The sequence below is a fragment of the Polyodon spathula genome, chromosome 8 (assembly GCF_017654505.1).
Source record: "Polyodon spathula isolate WHYD16114869_AA chromosome 8, ASM1765450v1, whole genome shotgun sequence".
NCBI lineage: Eukaryota > Metazoa > Chordata > Actinopteri > Acipenseriformes > Polyodontidae > Polyodon > Polyodon spathula.
In genome coordinates, this window is record NC_054541.1 from 38,029,369 (window position 1) to 38,053,830 (window position 24,462).

General features: G+C 35.1%; 1 protein-coding gene across 10 annotated transcripts in view; it reads right to left on the minus strand.

The window, feature by feature from the left end:
* LOC121319909 (voltage-dependent calcium channel subunit alpha-2/delta-1-like) overlaps window positions 1-24,462 on the minus strand; it is a 143,716-nt gene that overhangs the window by 80,162 nt on the left and 39,092 nt on the right. For 6 of the 10 annotated variants that reach the window (XM_041257860.1, XM_041257858.1, XM_041257863.1 and 3 more), the window contains exons 4-7: window positions 9,538-9,597; window positions 5,188-5,229; window positions 4,258-4,299; window positions 607-724 (exon numbers count right to left, since the gene is read on the minus strand). In XM_041257860.1, coding sequence (XP_041113794.1) covers window positions 607-724; window positions 4,258-4,299; window positions 5,188-5,229; window positions 9,538-9,597 — 262 coding nt within the window. The remainder of the gene's footprint in view (window positions 1-606; window positions 725-4,257; window positions 4,300-5,187; window positions 5,230-9,537; window positions 9,598-24,462) is intronic. The other 4 variants (XM_041257865.1, XM_041257859.1, XM_041257866.1 and 1 more) reach the window with 1 other exon arrangement.

A 24,462-nucleotide genomic window follows, 5' to 3' on the forward strand; every position in this document is an offset into this window, starting at 1 on the left:
ATCATTACAGGCTCGAAATTGGACTACATAAATAATGTAACTCAACATCCTGTGGCTTTTTGTGTGTACACACACAAACACACACACACACACACACACACACACACACACACACACTGTATATAGATAGCCAATACACTGTTTTTATTATTGACTGGGATCACATGACAATAAGTAGCATTCTTTATTCCTCTATCTACTTATAGAGCACAAGCTTTTAACAAATATCTATACTGATAACTCTCACTCTATATACAGTAAATCACATTTTCTCTCCAACCCATACGCCTGGGTTTTTGATAATAAAAGCAGAAACAACAGCGGTCAGTTCAGATTTGTGTTACCCTGATAAACACAGTACTTTTTCAGCTTGCACAAAAGATGTAACATTAATGTTGTAAATAAAATGGCCTCTCAAGAATAGCAATACAACATTTGCAAATGATCTTCCTTAAAAACATTTTCTCCAAAAAAGCTTGTCTGAGGATAAAGTGAAAAAGCTGATTGGCTGAATGATATCTTGATATAAAGCACAACATAAATAGAAATGTACTTCATTCGATTACAGTTGGAATCTTGATAGAAAAAAGCTAATAGTTTACTTACAGCCTTCATAGATGTCAGTGGGGATATGGACGGCAGTGTAGTTGTAGTTAATGCGGCGTTTGAAGGAAGGATCTTCTACGAATTCTGGCTTTATTCGGCCGGTCTCATTAGTATCAGACTTTTGGAATGAAACATACACAAATGATTATCATTATTATTTTTTTAACTGGTACTTAAAAAGCATTGAAACCAAAGTATTAGTTATTCAGTACCTTCCATTAGTATTATATACTTGAGTTGTTCAGAACACAGAGGACTCGATGGCTTGAATTAAAATGTGATCTAGTTTCTCCCCTCTTTGAGATTAATTAAAAAAAAAAAAAATACAATGCAGAACACTTCACCAGCTAAAGTAATCTGTTACAACAGTGTATGCAATTAAATTCTAAGTGAATCTGATTATTTTCCAGATGCAGTGGCTGGAATGCAATACCAGAAAAAAAAACAAAAAAAAACAAACAAAAAAAACACACAGCTGACAACAAAACACAATCTCTTGGGAGGTATGGACTGGAGATTAATTTTCCTTCCATTCAAACTCTGCTTTCACTTCATTAAATGATATTGTCTCCGACCACTAACATTTAGCAAAATAATATCTCACTCATTTCACTGAAATGGAGGTCAGGACTCTCTCAAGTTGTCCTGGCCGCTTTCTATCTCTGCATTGTGAATTTAATACGTTGTGAAAATAAATAAATAAATTATGAACAATAATCAGAAAAACAAAACAAAAACAAAAACAAAAACAAAAAAAATAAGATTAATATTAAAGACAATGGATATTAGGAAGCTCTGGGAAACAAAATGTTTATATGTGAGAAAAGGGAAAAATTCCCCTCCAGTAATTTATTTTTTAAGACATTAAAAGAGCCAGTATAACATCTACCTGTTGTAATAAGACCTGTGAGACGTAGCAGACCTTGTTTTTTTTTTTTCTCCTATCACAGATAACATTCAGTACTTTTTTGAGATTGTGAACAGTTTCAGGCAACTCCGTTCTATCCTGAAGCATGGTTTCAGTGTTTAAATGTTTGCTCCTGTCCCAGAATTAGCGTATTCATTCTCTCCAGTCAGGTAGCAGCATGATAAAATTAAGTGGATGCACCTATTCTCATTTGAGAGATCCCCAGAGCTAAATTACAGACAGCAGCTGTGGCGGCTCCAGTCAACTTCATGCCCACAATTTAAAAACAGTCTGCTTTGTCTGAAGCGAGGCCATGACTACATCAAATAAAACAGAACAGCATTTCACTTTTTTTTTTTAAATAAACTTTGTTGTTTTATAGCGCCCGTGGTTTTCAAACCAAACTCTACACCACTGGTATATGAACACAACAAAACACTGTCAATACCACAGCAAACAACAACTGCTTGCACATTTAAAGTTCTATCTGCAGAAGACAGGGAGAGTAGAATCAAAGTACCATCCCAGTGATTATGTTCAGGGCAGTTTTCAAGATCATTTGTTTTTACATTTACTAAACTAAAATATATGAATACTACACATGGCTGTTCCCATCAGTAAACTGAACACCTGCTAGTAGAAAAGGAACAAAGACAGAACAACCACTCCAGCCCCCACAATCCAAGCAGGACTCGGTGTCAATGATACAGCACAGAAAGCCTCAGAAGGAAAATTATAGGGGAAAAGAATTTAACAACAAAAGTATCATGAATGTTAGTATAAATCACAAGGACTGATGTGTGATTATATTTTAAACAACTATAAAACTAAGTTTTACTGTATTTTACTGTATTTAATCTTGCACTTAACCCAATCTGTAGTATTTTGTATTTCACTTGCACTCATAACTAACCCCAGTGTAACTATCAACACTGTTATCTGCTCTTGAACTGCCCCGATATCAAATCATACTGTGTTTTGTATTTGCTCTTATTAGGACTGAAGTCATTGTATTTTGTATCTTGCTCTTAATTGTACTGTAATTCTTGATTTTTTGTATACAACTGTAAGTAGTCCTGGGTAAGGGCATCTAATAATAAGTAAATAAATAAATAAAATAATAATAATAATAATAATAATAATAATAATAATAATAATAATAATAATAATAATAATAATAATAATATGTATTCTGTGGTGGGAATAGACAGAAATGTACAGCTTTGTGTTTTTTTTTTTTTTTCCCCCTAATACACCTGTGGTGGCTATAAATTACTGAATAAATATACTTCTTCTCAAAAACACGTTGATTTGTGTATAAAATAAATAAATAAATACATCTCATTTGTCAATTAGGAACCAAACATGCGACAAGCAATTCTGCCAGCTGTGCTCAGTTAAGGACTAAGGAATAAGTGTGGACTCTGTACTGGTGTTTTTATATGAGAGGAAATGGATGTTGGAAACAGAAATGTGGAAACACCTAATATGATTCAAAGCTCACTGGGTCAAAACTGCTGTGACCTCCCTCATCTTAATGTAATCTATAAAATTGGCACAAACAGCATCTCCACACATAATTGCATCAATATCAGGAAGACTGCCATCTAAGTCTTCAGCCTGGCAACTTGATAAGAACCAATATCCCATTCTGACACAAGGGTCATACTCTATGACAGGGTTAATATTTATCCCTTAAGTGAATAAAAAAAAACAAAAAAAGAATCAACTATTGCTGCTGACAAAGGAGACTGAAAGCCATTAGTAGTGAATCTCAAACCTTGGTTGCAATGTAATGAGTATGTTGAACATAAGATAGCTCGATAGATAGATAGATAGACAGACAGATAGATAGATAGATAGATAGATAGATAGATAGATAGATAGATAGATAGATAGATAGATAGATAGATAGAATGATTTTATTTTTTGTTGTATGTACACAAAAGGTTTAAATGATTAAACATTATTTATTTCAGGACATTTAAGATAAAAGCACTTCCTTTTAAATTCAGTATGTATGTTTTTTTAGACACACACACACACCCACACACATGTAATTTGAAATCCTTTGCAATTATTAAAGTAAACTGGATATGTGAAAAAGATCTGTATCATTGATATGGCCAATTAAAGCAGGGGAATAGAAACCGGCCAACGTCTGTGATGGAAAACACTGCAAACATGAAGTCTGATCGGGTCAAGGGATCAAGTTATAGAGGGGTCAAAATGTGGTGTATTTTGGACCCCCAACCTTTAATCGCTGTTGAACTCAAAAACTCCAAACACCTGTTTCCTAAGTCCTTTTGAAATGTTGAATTTGTACAGTTAAAGCTGAAGTTAGGCTTGTGCATTGAACACTGCATAGCATGTTTTAAGAGGTATCCAGCATTTCTCATTCTTCTCCAGCCAGAGATACGACCTTGAATTCCCACTTGGGTGTCTCCAAATCCTTCAGAGATTTTCAATCATTCCAATCTAACTTATCTGCATAGATGGAAAAAAAAACCGAACCTCCTTTCCTATATGCAATTGTGTATTTTCCCTTAGCTTTCATCTGAGCCATCCCATGTGTCAATTATGGATTCCTCATGCAATTTACAATATAATACAAAAACACACCTAACAAGTTTCTAGCTCAAATAGTTTTTGAGTTATTGCTCAATTAAAGGTTGTGGCCAGACCCCGAAGTAAAACAAAAGAAAGCACTTCTAAAACAAATTCAAATTTTTGTTTGTAATAACCTTGCGTGGCGGGTATCCATGTTGTCTCATGAGCTTCTGTAACTGGGAATTATATGTAATTATTAAAACATGCAGTTAGTTTGTTATTATTAATGAATGACACAATATCTGTTATGAAATGCTTCTAGACTTTGTTAAGGAAATCAAGAGCAGTGAAGAACAGTTTCATGAATATTAAACATTATTGAATTAATCAAAAATAGACTTCATGACAAGAGCCAAGCAGTTTAATCAAATCCAGTTAGTTTACAAAATGGTTAGCACTCTTGGCAGTGGGAAGTGGCACAGAAATTCCCAGAACTGAATAATGCAGTTTAGACTGGTCATCCGTATGCACATATTTTCCACTCATCTGCTTGTTCCCGTTTTCTTTTTGGATGGTGGATGAGCTACTGACAGGAACCATACTGATCACACAAGATTGGCGTTTCTATCATCTACAATATATATTTTCTTGTTGCAAAAAACCCTGTTTACCCTTAGCTGTGAGTGGGCACACATAATCTTGCTTAAATGGCAACCAAACAGCATGTTGCTTTATGTGCTTGCTGGGTATAAATTCTTAGGTGTCATGTAGTTCAATCTAGGCACACAGCCATTATTTGTATCACTGTTTCATACACAAACACCACTAGTTCAAAGACCCTCTAAACAAACTGAATATTTTGGATCAAGAACAATTATTAGGCACACTTGTGACCACTAACAGTTTTCTAGCCCACAGTACTGTATATAATTGTTATCATAAATTAAATACAAGACAGAATTATTTGCAACTTTGGACCCAAGGTTTGATGCTACTGAACTGATCTAAAAGAGGTATATAACTCTTCACCCTCAATGAAATTTCCACTAAACAATTACATTTATTATAATAATAATAATAATAATAATAATAATAATAATAATAATAATAATAATAATACTTACGTCTATGTTATCTTTTGCATTGTAGTACATTGTATCATTTTCCTAAAAAAAATAAAATTAAAAAAAACATTTATCAGTGGTTGAGAAAAAAAATAAAATGCCATAGGTTAGATTTTCAAAATGCAAAATGTTACCAAATTAACACTTTCACACTTAAATGAAGGGTGCTTCACTATTTTCAAAGCTGAAAGTGCACAGTTTTAATATTACAGATACTGGTACATGAAAAGCAATTCTTTTTGTAAAAAAAAACATAAACAAATATGCCTAAGGGTTCAAGCTGCATTTGTTTGTTATGTTTTTATTGGTTTGTTTTGTTGTTATAAAAGTATGTACTTTTGTTTATCAAAGTTAGTTATTTGGACCAGTACGTGATATTGGGTTGGGCCACTGTTTGCGCAGATTATTGGCAAACACTGCACTAAATGCTGACGGGCAGGATATTAGTCAGCGCAGATAGGCAAAGAATAGTGCTGATAAATATGTTGCTGAAGTGCATCCCTACATGCTCAACTGGACTGATACCCAAACATTGTGAGGGCCATGGAAGAAGTCTGAATTCTCTGTCATGGTCCTCAACCCATAGAGTCATCAGGGCACACGTGCAGTAATGTTGGACTTGATCCACAATGACTCTTAAGTAAACTATTCCAGAGTAAACCAAGGGACCCCAAGTATACCAGGAAAACATGCCAGGTCAACTGGAACCACACAGGGGGTGTTAAGTGATTTGTGCCATCTTCAAAGAATACAAAGGATCACATCGGATTTCTAAGAAAATATATTTGGATAATGACGATAATATGCACTTGATCTGTTTATTAGGTTGTTCGAAATTTTCAATAAAGTAACCTCATTTTGTGATAAACATACTCTTTTTTTACCTTACACATACCTACGACTATATAAGAATACCAAATCAGGAATAAATGAACCTACTTAAATGCTATGTAAACTTTTGGCATGTTGCCTATACTATCAGAATCAGCTTTTGAAAAGACTAGAATACAAACTTAGACAGCTAGATCAGATAGCTCAGCAAATTAATATTTTTACATGTACATCACAGATAAGAATGGCACTGGAAAGCATTGCAAATGCATACTGTACTTGCCAAGTCTCTAGTCTCTACAGACGTACTATACTAGTTAATAACTAACAAGAGTGCCTGTGTTATGACATATGCCCAGAAGACACGGCACTGGTTCAGTGACTGCTGCCACCTGCCAGCACCACATCATTATCACCTTACCACAAGCACATATGCACCTGGGTCTAAGTTAAAATGAACTGCAAGATCATTACACTACAATTAATTAGCCTGTAGCCTAGTTGACCCGAAAACCATTTTCTTCATTTTCATGTGTATATACAGTTCACTGTATTTTTTTTTCCTAGACCAAAAAAAAAAAAAAAAAAACTAAAAAAATCACAATCCACACAACAATATACCTTTCTTTATGTACTGTAAACATGGACTGGAGATGAGGGTTATAGTGGAAAATTATTGCAAAATTAAATATTTGCAAGCCTTTTATTACAAGTTTTTCGCGTATGAAAAAAAAACTTAAACATTTTTGGCACAAATATATTAGTGCTGTACATATAATTAAGTAATAAACTACTACCAGTGCAACAGGTCATCAACATTTCTGAACCAAAATAGGTTTTACGAGTATTTTGGTCACAAATATTTATGGCTTTTACAGTATTTTGTTTAACTATAGCTGATACAGCATAATAAATATCATAAATAAACAACAAAAAATGTTTTTGAAGCTCATACGGCAAGTTTTTTTTCTTTCTTTTGTAATATGTTTTGTAATGCGTTTTCTGTCACAGAATCGCCGTTCAACAGTTCCCTTTCAATTCGAAGACGACCATTAACCAATCCTTTTGAGATATGCCTGCCACAGGTCAAGTATTCACTGAGCATTTTATATAAAATATGCTGCCGATAGGCCCCTCCGTGGAGTGACATCCTCATCCCGCTTCACTGAGGTAATAAACAGTCACTCATTCTCTTTTGCTTTTCACCAACAGGTAGGTAGGTAGGTATAACTAATGTCTCCAGTTGCGTGATTGTAGCTTTTTAAAAGAACTCTCACTTCGAGTTTTCTGCTAATTCCAATGCAAATATTCGGCTTGCCAGTTCCTGGAATCAGTAACTCGGCTTCTGAGGACTGAGCAAACGCGGTGCAATTGCGCTCCGTTTAAAGGCTTTATTTCAACAGCCTACATCACTCACCGATTCTAGGCTGCTTTCTTACATCCACTTATTTTTTACAAAACAGTTCCACCAAATGGATAAACATAAACAATTCAGAACGCTATACTAACAATATCTGCTCATGTCACCACATAAGTAAGTATGATTAATATTGGCAGCTCAACTGGAAACAAAATTATCTTAACTAACCAACCGTTTCAGTGCAATCAAATATCATACCAAATTGAATGGCAAGTGATATGCTTGAGAAACTGGACAAATTAATTCACATGCAGCAATCATTTTTTGCTCTCATTTTTATTTCCTGCCTGAACACCAATAACAAATTGCATGTAGCTGCATAAATGAACAGACATTAAAAATATAAAAAACTCACTAAATCCTGAACTAGAGCCTTTAATTATATTGTTTTTGTAACAGCTTAATGTGATATTTATGCGAAGGACATGTCTAATAAAATCCCTCTTAACCAATGTGATTGTCCTTTGGGGGAGGTGAAGGAGTGAAAAAAAAACTGTAAAAACTTTATTTTAATATACTGCATTACAAGAATCCTCAGTGCTAGAGCTGGGCTTTTCCTTCCATAAGCAGAAATAATTATTTATCAAGTAAGAAAGCATATAGAAATACTGTAATATATTTTAACTCACTTAATAGTATCATATATACTAACAAAGGATTAACTCCTTCTCAAGTCATTGCATTGTACTGGCATTATTACTCCTGCTTATGGTTTCATTTGAAAAAGTGTGTCAGCATTTCCAGGTGCCAGTTTTCTGTGCTTAATTAAATGTATATGAACTTCAGCAAACCTGTGACCTGACTGAAGTCTGAACTGCCATGACATGCAGATCTAAATTTGATCTTAAAAAGTCATTTTGCCTCGCTGTTGCCTCAGCATCTATTCAGCTAGCCCAAATGCCAATATAATTATTTTCATTGTCAAACATTCCCTATGCAACTTTCACCCTTTTCATTTACACTGAGTACCTAATGCACACAGTTCATGGGTTGGTTTGTGTGGATCTTCATACATCAGCCACTGTTAATGGTGAATTTAGATAACTTAGTACCAGCATAAGTACATCTAGTTAAACTTTGACCCTTGTTTCTGGAGAAGCATGGCCTTAGATATGTCTTGTATATTGACTAACATTGTGGATATTTAGTTAATTCGAGGGATGTTTTTAAAATGGGTTTGTGGAGTTAGTGGGCATTAGCACAAACTGTTGTTGGTGTCACTGTATTAGCCAACTTGGGCGAGTAGCTGTTTAATAAAAAGTCTTATTATTGCATATATATAACGTATTAGACACATATAAAAGTATCAATAAAGTATTGATAAATTATACTGTGGTTATGTGATCCCCACAGTACGAAATTATAAAATTAATGGAGATTATTTAGTTAAATCACCAAAGGTAAAATCATTCTTGTCTTAAAGGGTCTGCTGTTCGATGCATCGATCAATAAACCAACATAGAAGCCAAGCTAAATTGTCGATAATTGTCGCTTCGCCACAAATATCGCTTGTAACAAACATGTTCTTATTTTATTTATTTTTAAAGTTAACTGTCCCAATTAATATGCAAAACCAATATAGCCACAGGTATACAATGTGTGGCTTTCTATATCCCAACATATTACATATGGTCATATTCTAAATTCAACCATGTATTTGTCAGATATGACATAGAACCAAACTGTTACAAGGAATTATTTGTTTTAGTTATTTTTATAAAAGGGGCCGTGTTCCTGGTGTTACTTACCAAAGTCATCAGAATTTTTTTGCTAACATCTATGACCTTAATTCATTACTGCAGGTATTTTAAGAATGCATTAGGTGGACGAACCACTCAATATAAAACTGGGTTATTAAAGATTAGGGTGTACAACTAATTTTAGAAAGTCATGCTCTATACCTAGGGAAAGACCAAATAATTATAGGAATCCTATTACATTTGCACATAATTTACCGTAATTACGTTTCTGAACACAGATGTTAAATCATTCTGTATAAAACACTGTAGCTTTTGGACCTTTATTAGATTCCACTGGAAACATGGAACGTGTTTTCCTGCTGTGCACAGAAGAATATGTAACAATCAGTTTTTTCTTACCCCAAACTCATTTTTCCATTGGTGTTCCATCTGGAAATTCTCAGCCGCTGTTGCAAGGGTCTGAAATAACAAGGAAAACATAATGTCAGTCATTGGGGCGTCAACAATTATTATGTTGCTTTGGGGTAAATTATTAAGACTAGAATTTTTACTTTTATTTTTTCATTATTTATTTATTTAGTTTTAACAAAAACACCACCCGATAGCATAATCAAAGGGGCATGTCATATCAGATCATATGGTTTGTAAAGAACTGACAAAGAAAGGTGCATAAGAGCAACATCTCAAAGTGTACTGTCTCTATGCAACACATTTAGCATGAAGGCTTTATACAGATTTCCCAGATATGAAGTCACAACATGAAATGGTATCTGATCCACAATCAAACTTGACCTAGAGAATCACAGAACTGTACCTGTGCAAAGGAATATCTAAACCAAGCATCTGTCTCAGGCCACATACTACTCAAAGTGAAAGGTGGCGTTAGATTTTTGCACAACACTGAAAATATGAAATATGTTGTCAGCTTAAACAGAAGATGACATATTAGCCGTAGCAGGTGTGGCGCAGGAGATGAATTGACAAACCCATATAGTCTCCCCTTATGGAGATGATTAAATACACACATACAGAACACTTTATATTGACTCCATCAAAATGTAAGAAAGTTCAAAATAAAAATAACGCAAAGTTATTATATATTGTTTTTCACCCAAGTATTTATTATTACAGTTCCTCTTTCATTCTAGGGAGTCCATTTATTAATGTGGTATGTTTTTTTTTTTGGCTCCTGTTATCCCAATATGCCCTTCCACTCGCATCTGTAAATAACAAGGTCTCTTCAACTATGGCTAACAACTATTCAGCATTAAAAACATTTTCCTTATTAAAAAGAAGCAGCTTGCTTTCCAAGTATGTTACCTGAATGAAAGCACAACTCCAATATGTTGCTTCTGGCAAGTAACCAATTTCTAGTCAAGCTAACATTGCCATGACTATATTCTAGACAACACCATGATATTAAATATGTCTACAAATGTAGTTCATTTACAGCAGTCGGTTGTAACCAAGGAGGCAACACCCACACATCTTCCCACGCATATAACCTTCATAAACTAAAATGAGATAGAGATTTTGATCAGGGACTATTAGCTGTTTCATTACTAATACTAAATATGTGGGGCTGTATGCATAAAGTTTTTTTTTTGTATCACAGGCTTTGGGGGAGAAATTGTAAAAGTATTATTATGTACGCATATTTTAACACAAGTTGCTTTTGACATTTTCTTTTTTTTATTCCTATGTATGATTAAAAGATGCCTTTATCTGTTTTCAGGTTTCAAAACAAATTGTCTGGGGTTAGACTCTTACAAGTCTGGGACCATTTCTTTCACCTTGGAGTTGAATGTATGTTGCTATTGTGTTATCTGTTAGCATACTTGCATGTATGAAATGATCTTCTTTAAAATGAATAGTACAAATGCTGCCAATTAATGAGCCACAGACTTGTTAAATACATGTCATTCATACTCAGAAGAACTGCCGTATTTGTAACAGATCCTGGTATTGTATGAGTATTTGGCACACTTCTAATTATTATGAAACCATAAGTCTAAATCGTAGTTATTCAGTCATCGCTGTAGCCAAAATGAAAAACACTATTTTAATGAAAAGAACCTAATACAATACATGTATTGTTATTATTATTATTATTATTATTATTATTATTATTATTATTAAGGAGCTCTCCCTGAAAAGTGAATAACATATAAGCACCTCATACACACTCATAAGGATGCATACCGCTTTTTAAGTGAACATGCAATTGCATTCAATGGGAACAACTGATGTTTTTATAGATGGGGAGATAAAGGTCAATGGAATTTTCCGTTACACCAGAACAAGCTTATTTGTACACAGGCAAAAAAAGACAATCAGTTCCTGCAAAAGCCTTGTATAAGAAAAGAAGAAAATCTGCTAGTCAGGAGCCATCAAAAGCTCAACAACAGGATGGGATGACCATGGTTATTGTGTCAAATTCTTCACTCAAGGTAAACACACAATAATGTTCAAACATTGTGTTAGGAAACTCATTTTTAAAGGAGGTTGTTAAAATGCATTTTGTTTTAGTTTCTTATATTCCTTTTTGTTGCCCTTTATAGCCAAACAATGGATATCAAAACAACCTGTGCCTGGTTGCTTATTCAAAAGATAGATCTTAGGATAAGAATGTGAATTAACATTTTTACGATATATAAAGCTGATGGAAAACTAGCTGGAAAAGTATCAATCCTCAACGTAATAGCTATTTCCCCATTCTCGCTTTGTCACTTTTCCTTTTGAATGGTGGGTTTGATGTAAAAAGCCAGTGATCTATTATCCACTAGGACCATATTTTAGGAAATAAAATACAGCTATCAACATTATTGCCCTAAAGTTATACAGTCTTGATAGACAGCATGAAGTAGCTGGTGGGGGTAAATAAGCTTCATATTTTACAGAGAAAATAATATGTGCTTAAAATCTTTCCAGAAAAAAAGAAAACATTGCACCACATTCCAGCTGGATTGCGCATCAGCCAGACATTCTAACTGTTCTGGAACCACTGTTTATAAAAACTCTGTTTACATCTGGTTTGCAGGTGAGTGAACATGTTTATATATATATATATATATATATATATATATATATATATATATATATATATATATATATATATATATATATATATATATTATATGTATATATCTCCTCTTTGTCTGATATTAAAACACAATGAGTCTGAATCCTGTTTTTACCAATTATCATCCAACTGACAGAGACACAGTCTAAAAGCTCAATAGGGAAAGTATAGATTGTCTACCTTAGCTTAAGGCTAGCTGTCATATCTGCTTTTTAATCAATAACAAACTGAACAATTTAAAAGAGTTAACATGTCACCGTACATTTTAATATACACAAGTTTAATAATAGAACAAAAATAATTGAATACAAAACATATTAACTGGTAATTAACTGGCACAGACAAAATAATAACACCATAACAGAATGACAACAGAGACTGTTGGACAGACAGACAGACTTGGTCAAGCACAAACTGTTGAAAAATGTATGCTATATAACTGCAAGGAGTTGAGATTCAATTCCAGCACTAAATCAAGCCACCGCTAATTCAGCTAATGTTTCAGAACCTGCTGGGCTCAGCTCATACAAAACCCCCTTGTCTGGTCCGTGTCTTTTCAGCAGATAGACATAGTGTGAATGACCTGAGATCAGCTGTATTTTTAGACATTGGCATGAAAGTTGAGTGACCCTAGAGCAGCTGCTGCAGCCAGTATACTGCTGAGAAACACCTAAGGTTCATAAGAACATAAGAACATAAGAAAGTTTACAAACGAGAGGAGCCCATTCAACATCTTACTCGTTTGGTTGTTAGTAGCTTATTGATCCCAGAATCTCATCAAGCAGCTTTTTGAAGGATCCCAAGGTGTCAGCTTCAACAACATTACTGGCGAGTTGATTCAAGACCCTCACGTTTACACACACATTCTCTGTGTAAAAAAGTGCCTCCTATTTTCTGTTCTGAATGCCCCTTTCTCTAACCTCCATTTGTGAGCCCTGGTTCTTGTTTCTTTTTTCAGGTCGATAAAGTCCCTTGGGTCAAAACTGTCAATACCTTTTAGAATTTTGAATGCTTGAATTAGGTCACCGCGTAGTCTTCTTTGTTCAAGACTGAATAGATTCAATTCTTTTAGCCTGTCTGCGTATGACATGCCTTTTAAACCCTGAATAAGCTCTCCATGGCATCAGCTCACCATTCTAGGCAATTCCCTGGTAGCCTTCTGGTCTGTAGCACCTTAGATTCCATTGATACGATACACTAAAAATAAGAAAGCTTCCAGCTGCTCACACTACCTTGACAGAATCATTTCAATAATCACCCACACATGTGACTTTATAAATATTCAACAAATACTGAAAAAAATACACAAATAAAATTAGATAAAATTCACACATGGCTTTAAAAAAAAACAACAAAACATATTCTGATAGTTTAGATGGCATACCTACAACAGTGTTTACAGACACATTTTGATAATTAAACTAATTAGTGTCAATTGAATAATATGTCTAGCTATTTAGGTCAACTTTCAGATGTACACAGAGGAGTACCATACACTAAACTGCAGAAAGGAGGCAAGAGTTATTAACACTTTAAGTGATTGTACAGTAGCTACCAAAAAATCCCCAAATCGTACCTTACATGGTCTACTGGTTTATTTTTGTTCAATTAAGCCAGATAAAACAATTTAATGATGTAAAACATGGTAAGGCTGAAGTCGTGAACTAAACATGTTTTACCTGTCATGTAGATACTAAAAACATGCTAGAAATTTGAGAGAGGTGTGGCTTTTGAGAACATTTGCATAGCACCGCCTTTTTATACAGTATATTGATTAAAGTTGGGAATTGCTAGCCTAAGATGTAAAACCACCTAACCCCTTTTATAAAAAGAAACAAGAACAGGGCCCTGCTTCATATAAGACAGGGTAATTATTATTTACATTACTTATGTATTTACTTTTGGATGTTGAACCACAGTGGGAAATCACTCTGCTCTTTAGAGCAACTCCAGATGTGAGTGTCTTAGACTGGAGCAGCTGCCTCTGTGTCAGTGTCTGCCACTCCTCACACCTAGGGCAGAAGCAAGCATCCAGCTTCGAGGAGGTGGCATCAGCTGGCCTTACCATATCTAGGGAAAACACAGCAAATCTCCAACAAACAAACAGCTTTCTGTTTAATGCATGGCTGACACATCTTGACAGATCTGGATTTGAAACACACGTTAGATGTGTCAACACATAGTATTTTTGTTGTTGTTGTTGTTGTTTACAATAAAATATGGATATATCTAATTGGACTTGTAGTATTAAGTAAGCATTGAGTTTTACAAATAACTGACATTTCAAAACATGTCTATTCAGTATAGTATGTTGCAATTATTTTCATGTTGATTGGGAGTTGGTCACTGTTTAAAAAAAAAAAAAGATGAGTGGCTGTATTTAATTTATCCTAATTAACACTGTAAAGGAGCCTAGACTGTGTTGCCATGACAACCATGCTGTTTTGCAGGTAGGTATTTATCAATGCACCCTTCCTCTTTCTGCCAAGGAAGGAGAATCTTCTTTGAATTCACAACAGCAACAAAAGCAGTTATATGACATTCCAGTATTAAACCATGTCAGCCCTGGAAGCTTGGGTAGACACATACTAATTTCTATAAAGCAGACATGTTTTTTTAAAACCTAATTAGTTGTATTTAAATCTAGTGAAGGAAACTTGCTTTTTCTGCATACGGTTTCAGTGCTTACTCTGCTCACTGATACAACCTTTTGCAATTGAAACCAATACGGTAATACTTTATATTAAGTGTCTTTGATTACTATATATTTGCACAGTAATTAGAGACACTGATGAGAATGGTGACATCATTTACTTAGACAATTAACAGCCTCTCAGATTTGCTAAAATGAACTTACACATATACCAGCCACAAAATGGTTCCTAACAATATGATCTCAGCTCACATATACAAGAGATTTTGTCCACGTTTGTTCTGGGATTGATTACAGTGAAAACCTTTAGTTTGAACTTTTGCATGCTTTGGTTTTGACCATTTTACAGCTCAGCCTCAAGAATTTAATCAGAAATCTTTCCGCACTTTTTCAGAACTGTTAAACAGTGCCGTGCTGAAAACGTAGTCTCACACAGGCATATGGAAATAAAATAACGGCAAATTCCAGCTCCCACCTTTGTTAGGCTTTGGCGCTATCTTGACCTTGTTTGAAACAGCTGGGATATTTCCACCCAAATTGGTTCTACTGGAAGGCACAGAAGGCTTTCCCAATCTTTTGAAACTCACACCACAAAGCGATCCATTGAGACCACCAAACACAAACTCGCAACTGTACACTATGAACCACCGCGCTGAGGAAGCTTGTTGCTCGGGTTACTGGGTATGGAAGCCAGAGTACAGTTATTAGTGCCATCTGCTGTTTGGAATTAATGTAATTTTACTTTGTATGTATTCATTGTCAGGAATTATATTTTTTAAATACGCAATCAACACTGTTAAAACATTGCTATGCTTATGTGTTGATGTTTGTTGATATTTAACCCAAGATCCACCAAAAATCTGTCGAGGTTTACTAGTGGATCGTGATCCATGTATTGGCCACCACTGCTCTACAGCAAGGATTTATAATTTGCAGCCATTTGTTACCAACCAATTAGACTAGTAATTTTAACCCATGTTATGAATTGCCAGTGATGGGTTAATAAGGCATTGAGCTATACAGCATTACTATTATATGGAAACTGTAATAAGATCCAAAATGGAAAATTACCTATATGGTAACAGTATCCTGGGAGACAGTCAGCATAGTTTTATGAAAGGGAGATGGTGTCTAACTAACCTGCCTGATTTTTTTGAGGATGCAACATTGACAATTGATAATTGCAAAGCACATGGCATGGTTTATTTAGATTTCCAGAAAGCTTTTGACAAAGTCCTGCATAAAAAATTACTTCTCAAACTGAACGCAGTAGGGATTCAAGGAAATGCATGCAAATGGATTAGGGAGTGGTTAACAATGTAGAAAACAGAAAGTACTGATTAGAAGAGAAACCTCAGAATGGAGCGAGGTAACCAGTACAGTACCATGGGGTTCAGTATTAGGTCCTCTGCTCTTCCTAATCTAAATTAATGACTTATATTCTGGTATAGTAAGCAAACTTGTTAAATTTGCAGACTACACAAATACAGCAGTGGCACACACTGTTGCAGCAGCAAAGGTCATTCAAAATGATCTAGACAACATTCAGAACTGGGCAGACACATGGCAAATGACATTTAATAGAGAAAATTGTAAGGTACTGTACGCAGGCAATAAAAAAAAAACACTATAAATACCATGTGGGAGATACTGAAATTGAAGAAGGAATCTATGAAAACGATCTAGAAGTTTATGTTGACTCAGAAATATCTTCATCTAAACAATGTGGGGAAGCTATAAAAAGGCCAACAAAATATTCAGATATATAGTGAAAAGTGCTGAATTTAAATTAAGGGAAGTAATGTTAAAATTGTGTTCAGTTCTGGTCACCTCGCTACAAAAAGGATATTGCTGCTCACTGTGTTACATTTTTAAACACTACATCAAAAATGGGTGGATCTTGGTATCCTGTTTCATTGGACTATCACAGATAGTGCCGTTGGTCCACATTTGTATATATGCTTACTGTATTTGTGACCAAAACATTTGGCAAATCAGATCATTTTCATTCCAGAAAAGTTTTTACTTCAAATTGTGTATAGCACATATTCAAAGTCTACAGGTTCTTGAAGCAGAATGCAGTGAATCCGCAGTGTGGCACTGACATATCTGCATGGAGCTTTCAATAAATTTTCTTCACTACTACCTTAGAAAAAAAACACAAGTAAAAAAATGTAATTCACCTTTAACAAAGTGTGTTTTTCACACAGGACAAAACTTAATTGAAACTACAAAATTGAACCGTGTATAGAACTTAATCCTTCACAAAAGTCTTTGTGAAAAATCAGGTATCACTTTAAAATATGGAAATGGAGGCCTGCCCAATGATTTTTGGTTAATAGCAAAACTGTTATTCCACTTTATCCATTGAGTAACAGCTGTTATAAATTTGCGTTTACTGATCTTCCATTTAGCCAAGTAGGTCGTAAATTATTCATTGTACAGAACCCTGTCAAGGCTGAGATTAAGATGTTCTCAAGCTTGCAAAAGGCCAATTCCTCATAATACTCTATGTAGATTAAGAAACAGACACATAATACAGTCCATACAGAATAGTAGATGGGAAATGTATTTGCAGTCTGGGAACATGTAAAGCAACATCTTTGTCTTTTAAAGCAAATATAGTTATAACAAAATAATGTTAGAATCTCACTTATATACAAATGTGTAAAATACAGTTAGCAACTGCATCCAAATCACAGACAAAATGAAATAGCAAACTGTTCCGATTGGGAAATAAATAAAACCTCCATTATTGCAACCCTTGCCCTGTGACAAAGATAGAGTGATTATTGGTAATAAATCTCTCTCCCAACCTGTGAGGGCACTGTGCAAAGGGAACAGTGCCCTGGACTGGATGGCCAGACAATTAATTCCCAGGGTTAGAAGGGAGTTGGCCATCTAGAAAGGAGGCGGAGCTAATATACACTAAATCATCAACCCAGAAGGGAAACGACGTGCCTGCTGCGGGTTGCACTAATGAACCAAGGGGTCAAGATTGATGGTGCAAAAGGGGGCGTAGCGAGGTGATCTGTTTCTTGTTACGGTTAAGCTGAACCGTAAGGAAAGACATTCCAATTCCAAGTAATGGAAAATAAATCCAATTACGTTTCACTCATTACATTAAAGCACTTTGCTGGGAGTTGAGGGACAGACAGGTGGGTTCATAACACCACTTTGGCAGGGACCCACATAGAAGATTAAATATCTTCCAGCACATTAATCCATTCACCAAATTAAATTGGAAGACTAGTAACTATATTACCATAAAACCACAAATTATAATACAAAATGTATCAACAAAATGTTGAATGTGTTACAGCTGCCAGTATTATGGTTTCTTAATATGTGTAATAAAGAAAAAGGGATATTGTTCTGACAGAAAAAAACAATGAGTGCACACATTAGGAAAGTATTATGCTAATAAAACAGTATGGCATGTACACCAGATTCAAAACAGAACCTGAAGGAATTTTATATCATACGCTAAATATGTTCTGTAATTAGCAATTTATTTCTCACTACATATAAGACCATGATACATTAGTCCTTTTAATGAATTTAACCATAATCTTGCTGTATGCATCAAGCAGAATAAGATATTTTTATATGCTTTGGTAACAGTAGTTATTATAATATATTAATATATATATATATATATATATATATATATATATATATATATATATATATATATATACATATTATATCAATGCTGAATATTTAGTTTAATATTATTTTATTCTGTTGAATGCAGCTCTATGTGGTGCTAACATTTTAAGACACAGTTAATAGCCCAGCAGTTTTGCCGCCATTCCAAGCACTCATTAAATGTTCCCCTCCTGGGAACAAGCAGTGATATCAGGTGAACTGGAAAAGTCAGTCAGTCAGCTTGAGCTCTTGTAGACCAATCACTGGCATGGCAGGAGAATGAGGTTTAGCTTCTACCCCTCAACCCTTTCAGTGCTGAAATCCCTAAACGCAAACTTTCAATCACCATGCACAGTCTGCGTGTATCACATGCATTTATTTATCTTCTTGTATGATGCTAGCCTAGGATGACTAAGGTAACACAGTATATTTAATAACACTCACTTCATTTACTTTTACAGAGATATTAAATCTGTATATCCTGCTGTGATAAACCAGACTTCATAAAGGCTTACTCGTTTGAAATCTCAGCCTATTATAGCCTCAGCTAAATGTATAATTTCTATGAAACTGGGTCTCTGTAACTATTTAGGCTTCTCTAAAAATGTATCAATGCATGCGTTTAGCTTTCCTTTTATTTGTTTATTTTGTGTACTTAATATGCACAGCCATTTGAGGTATCTCAGACTCAAAATGCTTTAAAAGCTGACATTTGTTATTGTGCTTGTTGATTGGATTTTAATTTAAGCTTGTTCAAAAAAATAACTATGCATTTATTTTAAATACAGATTTTTTAAAAATGGCTATATTGTCTTGAGATACACTTTGTTTTCAATGTACCGTTTTAAATGTATGTTGCATAATTACTTTAGAGCTGGTTGAGTGCAGGTCTCCCTCGCTAGTAAAACAACAACCCTAGAATGATTTACTCATACCCTCAACCAGCCCTGAATCACTTAACTGGCAGAAATGGGAAACAGATTATGTGATCCAAATGCAGTGCTGTGATTGGTCTCTGTCCTGATTCACACTTTAAGTTACACCAAAACAACATCATTCCCTGTTGCTCCTTCAAGGCCAGTTTATTACATTATAAATTGAGGGTACTGGCCCAAAGTTCTACAGGATCTTGAACAACTGATGGCAGCACTGCATTAGTGAAGAATGATAATACACTGCTCTCTATGCCATTTCCCAAGCACGCTCTAACGGATTGAGGTCAGCGAAATTACTGGGAATATCTTCATCATGAAGTCAGCTCTGGTGTGGCGTCATCATGTTTTCACATACGTACTGCAGAAATCCGAAAAAGCCACCTCAATGAAAAACAGAACCTTCCAGCACTTTTAAACAGCCGATGTGACACGTCAGAGTTAGCACAGACACATTAGATGCCAATAACGAGTTATCTTGCTGAAAGTGATGGCTGTCGCCCAGCTTGTAATGCGACAATCAATCTTGTCATGCAACCGTGAACCTAGGGTGACCACTGCAATGTCTTCCATCAACACTGCCAGTGCTAATCATGCTGAAAGCAAATCATGCTAGTGGCAATCACGTCATGCATATTTTGCTATGTTATTAATGTTTTCTAGTGTACTAAAATAATATCAAACTCACAATATCCCAGTAGTTTCTGATTGGTGTATTTTGAAATGGAATAACCAGAAAACTTGATGGTAGATCCTACCATCTCAATATCACTATAATTCAAACCCATGCACAATTTCAAAAACAGGATAGCATTCAGTTTAAAAAACAACCTCATCCACTTTAACAGATGTTATGTGACTATTCAATGCATGTGAGATTCTAACAGATTCTACCTTCTAAACCCATTAACTATTAACTCTAGAACAAAGCCAGCTTTTGTCATAGAAAGTCATTCCTTGCAATATTTACATCACCTCCATTGCTGAGAACAAACAAAATGAAACGTTCTTCAAATTTCACTAACAAAATGCACTGCCAACTCTTGTTTGCTTTTGGTAATCATAATAATAAAAAAATTAAAATAAGCGTACAGAATTACATCAGGCACGGTGTGATAACTGAAGGGCAAATTTATGTGAAGAATATTGTGACAGTGAACTTTCCTTGACGCTAATGCTCTTTCCAGACATGTCGTTAACTGGCATCACTGCTGCTGAAACCTCCCAGGATCAACTTGGCAGCAACCCCACAACTACAACTGAAAAACAATGTCACAGGCCCTGCTAATGCATTTTTACACATTAAGTCCTATGGAAACAGAAAACATAGCACACATGTATATTACATTTCTCCTCTAGCATGATACATCTGCTTTAATGTAACAATTTCCATTGAGTCATCGTACGAATGAAAATTTAATGCTGCTATCTGTACCTGCTGTCTACATAAGCCACTGTCAAACCTGTATTTATATACACCATTTTTTAAAATATATTTTCTTTTGTTCTTTTTAAAGTATACAGACATTTGGTACTACACTTGGTATAAGAAAGTTGTCTTGTTTGCTTGCCTTGCATTCCAGGAAATCTTTTACACTGCACATCCTAGGTCATTTAACTTCAGCAGTGTCTTGGGGATCAAGCATCTTAAGTGCAGCAAAGCACGTCAGGCATAATGGATTGTAGCTATTTGGCTACTGACACGAAAGCCCTGAAGGGGTGGGGACAATTACAGTCTCCAAGTGAAATAATAATGAAAGTGCAAGACTATTTGAAAGCAATGCCTGCAAACAGTGATATCTTTAACCTATATGAAAATATATGCTTGCTAAAACTTTCAAAATGACATATTTGAGTCCTATATAGTCAATGTATATGCATGGTGTGGGGCAGTGTCTAGACTTATTTTGTAAGCTACAATTCCTTCCAGATAGTTTAAAAAAAAAAAAAAAAAAAAAAAAAAAAGTTTGGACATATGACTGCAGCTCAGCTAATGAAGAAAATCCTTTGGCCGATGAGAAAAGATCTCTTCTTTTCAGGGAAGATATATCATCTTCTCCTTATCTGCACTGCTACTGGCCAGACTGTACTTCTATTGACATTTTAAATTGTGGTACAGTTCCCCATGGGGTAAGGGGAACTGTGGCTGACTGCCTCAATAGTAAATCAATACCAGTGTAATGTATCCCTTGGATTATAATCCATGAATAATTTACCATGCCCAGATTTTAAGTCACAAGAACGCAGAATTATCCCTCTATCTGTCAGCGGATGCCTAGCCTTGATGTGAATTGCATGGATATAACATGTGCAATGACATATATAACACAACTGGAAACCGAAACTGGTTTGTTTACTATGCTTAAAACATAATATTCTGCACATTCAGAGACATATAAATGGGTGCATTTATCTATCTACACCATATGGTAAGATATTCAAAAGTTTACACGAACATTAAAGACAGAGCAAAATCTGTAATATCCCACCTTCACTTCTAATGTACTTTGCTATAATATGCTATTATATGCAGGGGATAATTTGTAAAAAAAAAAAAAAAAAAAAAAAAAAAAAAAGGTACTGGATCTTTTTTTTGTTTATAGACCTAATGTACTGACCTTAGCTTACATATATGCTTCATTATCTCAGCTTGTTAATGGTGGCAGTTGCCTGCCCTTTGCCTGGCTATGTTTTAGCATCATGTTCAGGTTTGAACAATACCAGTGGTGGGCTGACTAATCTGATGAACAAGGGTGATGACACTGTTGTTGATAAGAGCACTAGTTTTAGGCATTTCGCTGATTGGGGTGTAAAAAGACCAAAAAACCCCCCCAAAAAAACAGTAATTTTCTTACAGCTGATCTCAGCCATAGCAACAATGGAAGAGTCATCTCAGCTATAGTCCCCTAAGGGGGACTGAAGCCTTCAGCCAAGTTTAGCATTTGCTTTTCAATTGTTTTGTTTTATTTTGTATCCCTTTTTAGATCAAATCAGTACTAAATAAACATACTGACAGGGTCCATGATTACATTTTGGAATATTATATAATGCAGAGTGTTGCTCTTGAGTGTTAGAACGCCAGTTACTTGATTTTCACATGCAGTCATGCTTCCCCACTTTAGGACTGGAAGACAGAGTGGGGTTCTAATTTTAGCTTTGTGTATATTCTCACAATTGTAGCCATGCACAGAACTCGAAATCTTGCAATCCACAACCAGCTGAGCTTGTCATTGTGGTGCATGGTTAAAGATGTACTACAGTTACAATTATTGTTGCACCTTTGGTATGAAAACCACCTCCTTTACAGCACACAGGCACAAGGACATTTTTCATCTCTGTTTTCTTTAGATATCCTGTATTCATAACCCCAGTTTGGACCTGCCATATGAACACCTTTTTCAAATTTAAATTTCACTACCCATCTATGCTCTATTTACTTTAATAAGAATGTGTGTCTGAGCAATGCTGCTAGAACACATTTACTAAAACCATCTTTGTACAAGGACCACTTTTTAAACCTTGGTCACAAGGCAGTTTTTTCAGAAAAGCCTTAATGAACAAGACAAAAGAGGAGCACTGCTTTTAGACTCATCTGCACAGCAAGTAGTGAATGCAAACTACCCAATTTGGAGCATTTGACAATACCTCAGGCGGCAAGAAAACTGTTACGATTTATTGTGCCAGTACTATCTGTAAGTATTCTCAGGGAAATCTCATTTATTACACCGCTGTTTAGGACAATATATATTTTTTTCTCTTCTACAATATTAAAAACGGATGTACATCCACAAATTTAACAAAGCCCCAAGATCAGGGGTTAACAAACTGGGGTCCAGGGGCCCCTGGGTGACTGCAAGATGTTTCTCAATTTGCATGAATGCTGCTGTTGGGGGTTACTTAGAATGTAACGTTGACGTCAGCTTGTGCTCATGCTAACAGTGTGTACCATTATAAAACAAAAGGGGGATGATTCTAAAAGTAACAAAATACGCAGATCTTTATGCACTTCATAATTATAACATCAAAAAATAAATGCAGGATTTCTGTCAATATGTTTTTTTTTGTTTGTTTGTTTGTCCCAGTACATATTCTTGATATATGTTCTCCCCTCTACATAAATCAAACAAACCAAGCCGCTTACCTTTACAGTTAGGTTTGTGTTACATTAGCAGTCTGAGTACAGTAATTATGGAGCGGCTTCTCAAACATCTAAGAAATGACACTGACCATAATGAAAGCAATATCACTCCTACTGGTACAGATGAACAACTTCTCAAACTAAAGGTATCAAAATAAAAATATTCAGTTTGGATTTGTGGGCTTTCCAAACAAGATGGCCTTGGAATGGCTGTCTAATGAGCCTTAAACTATAGGCATGCAGAACCCAGAGTGTGTGACATCTCCATGGACACTGTAAGGTGTAAGGTTCTCTGTTTCTATGGATTCATCGGGTGGGTGGTCCTCAATGATGATACCTGATGTCATGGAGGGCTTTGAGCCAAGAAAGTTTGGGAACCCTTGTCCTAGATGATTTAAACTCCATTAGGTTAGCAAAATGGTAACATGTATTTAACAAATAATATTAAAATACTGTCTGGATGTTTAAAATAAATGAAATGTCTTTAAATACCTTTGACCATGGCCTTTTTCATTTTTAGCTGTATTCACAGTGTTTTCTAATTATGCACTTGCATTTTCAAATTATATGACATCACTATTCTTTAATTAACCACATCACAATTTATTCTCAACTACAGTGGAGAAATGCAATTGAAAGGTTTGTTTTTATTTAATTTAGATTGCTCTGTAATACTGCTAAAAGTATTAATAACTCAAAAACAATGTTTGCAGGCATGTACAGTAAATACTATAGGCATCCTAAATTATGATGTAGTAATAGATTTAGTGAGCATGCCAGGTGATGGAATGTCTTTCATCTAGCCACTGACAGGTTAATTTTTAAGTCTATAGTGTTCCAGTTTTCACAATATCTTACAAAAACAAAA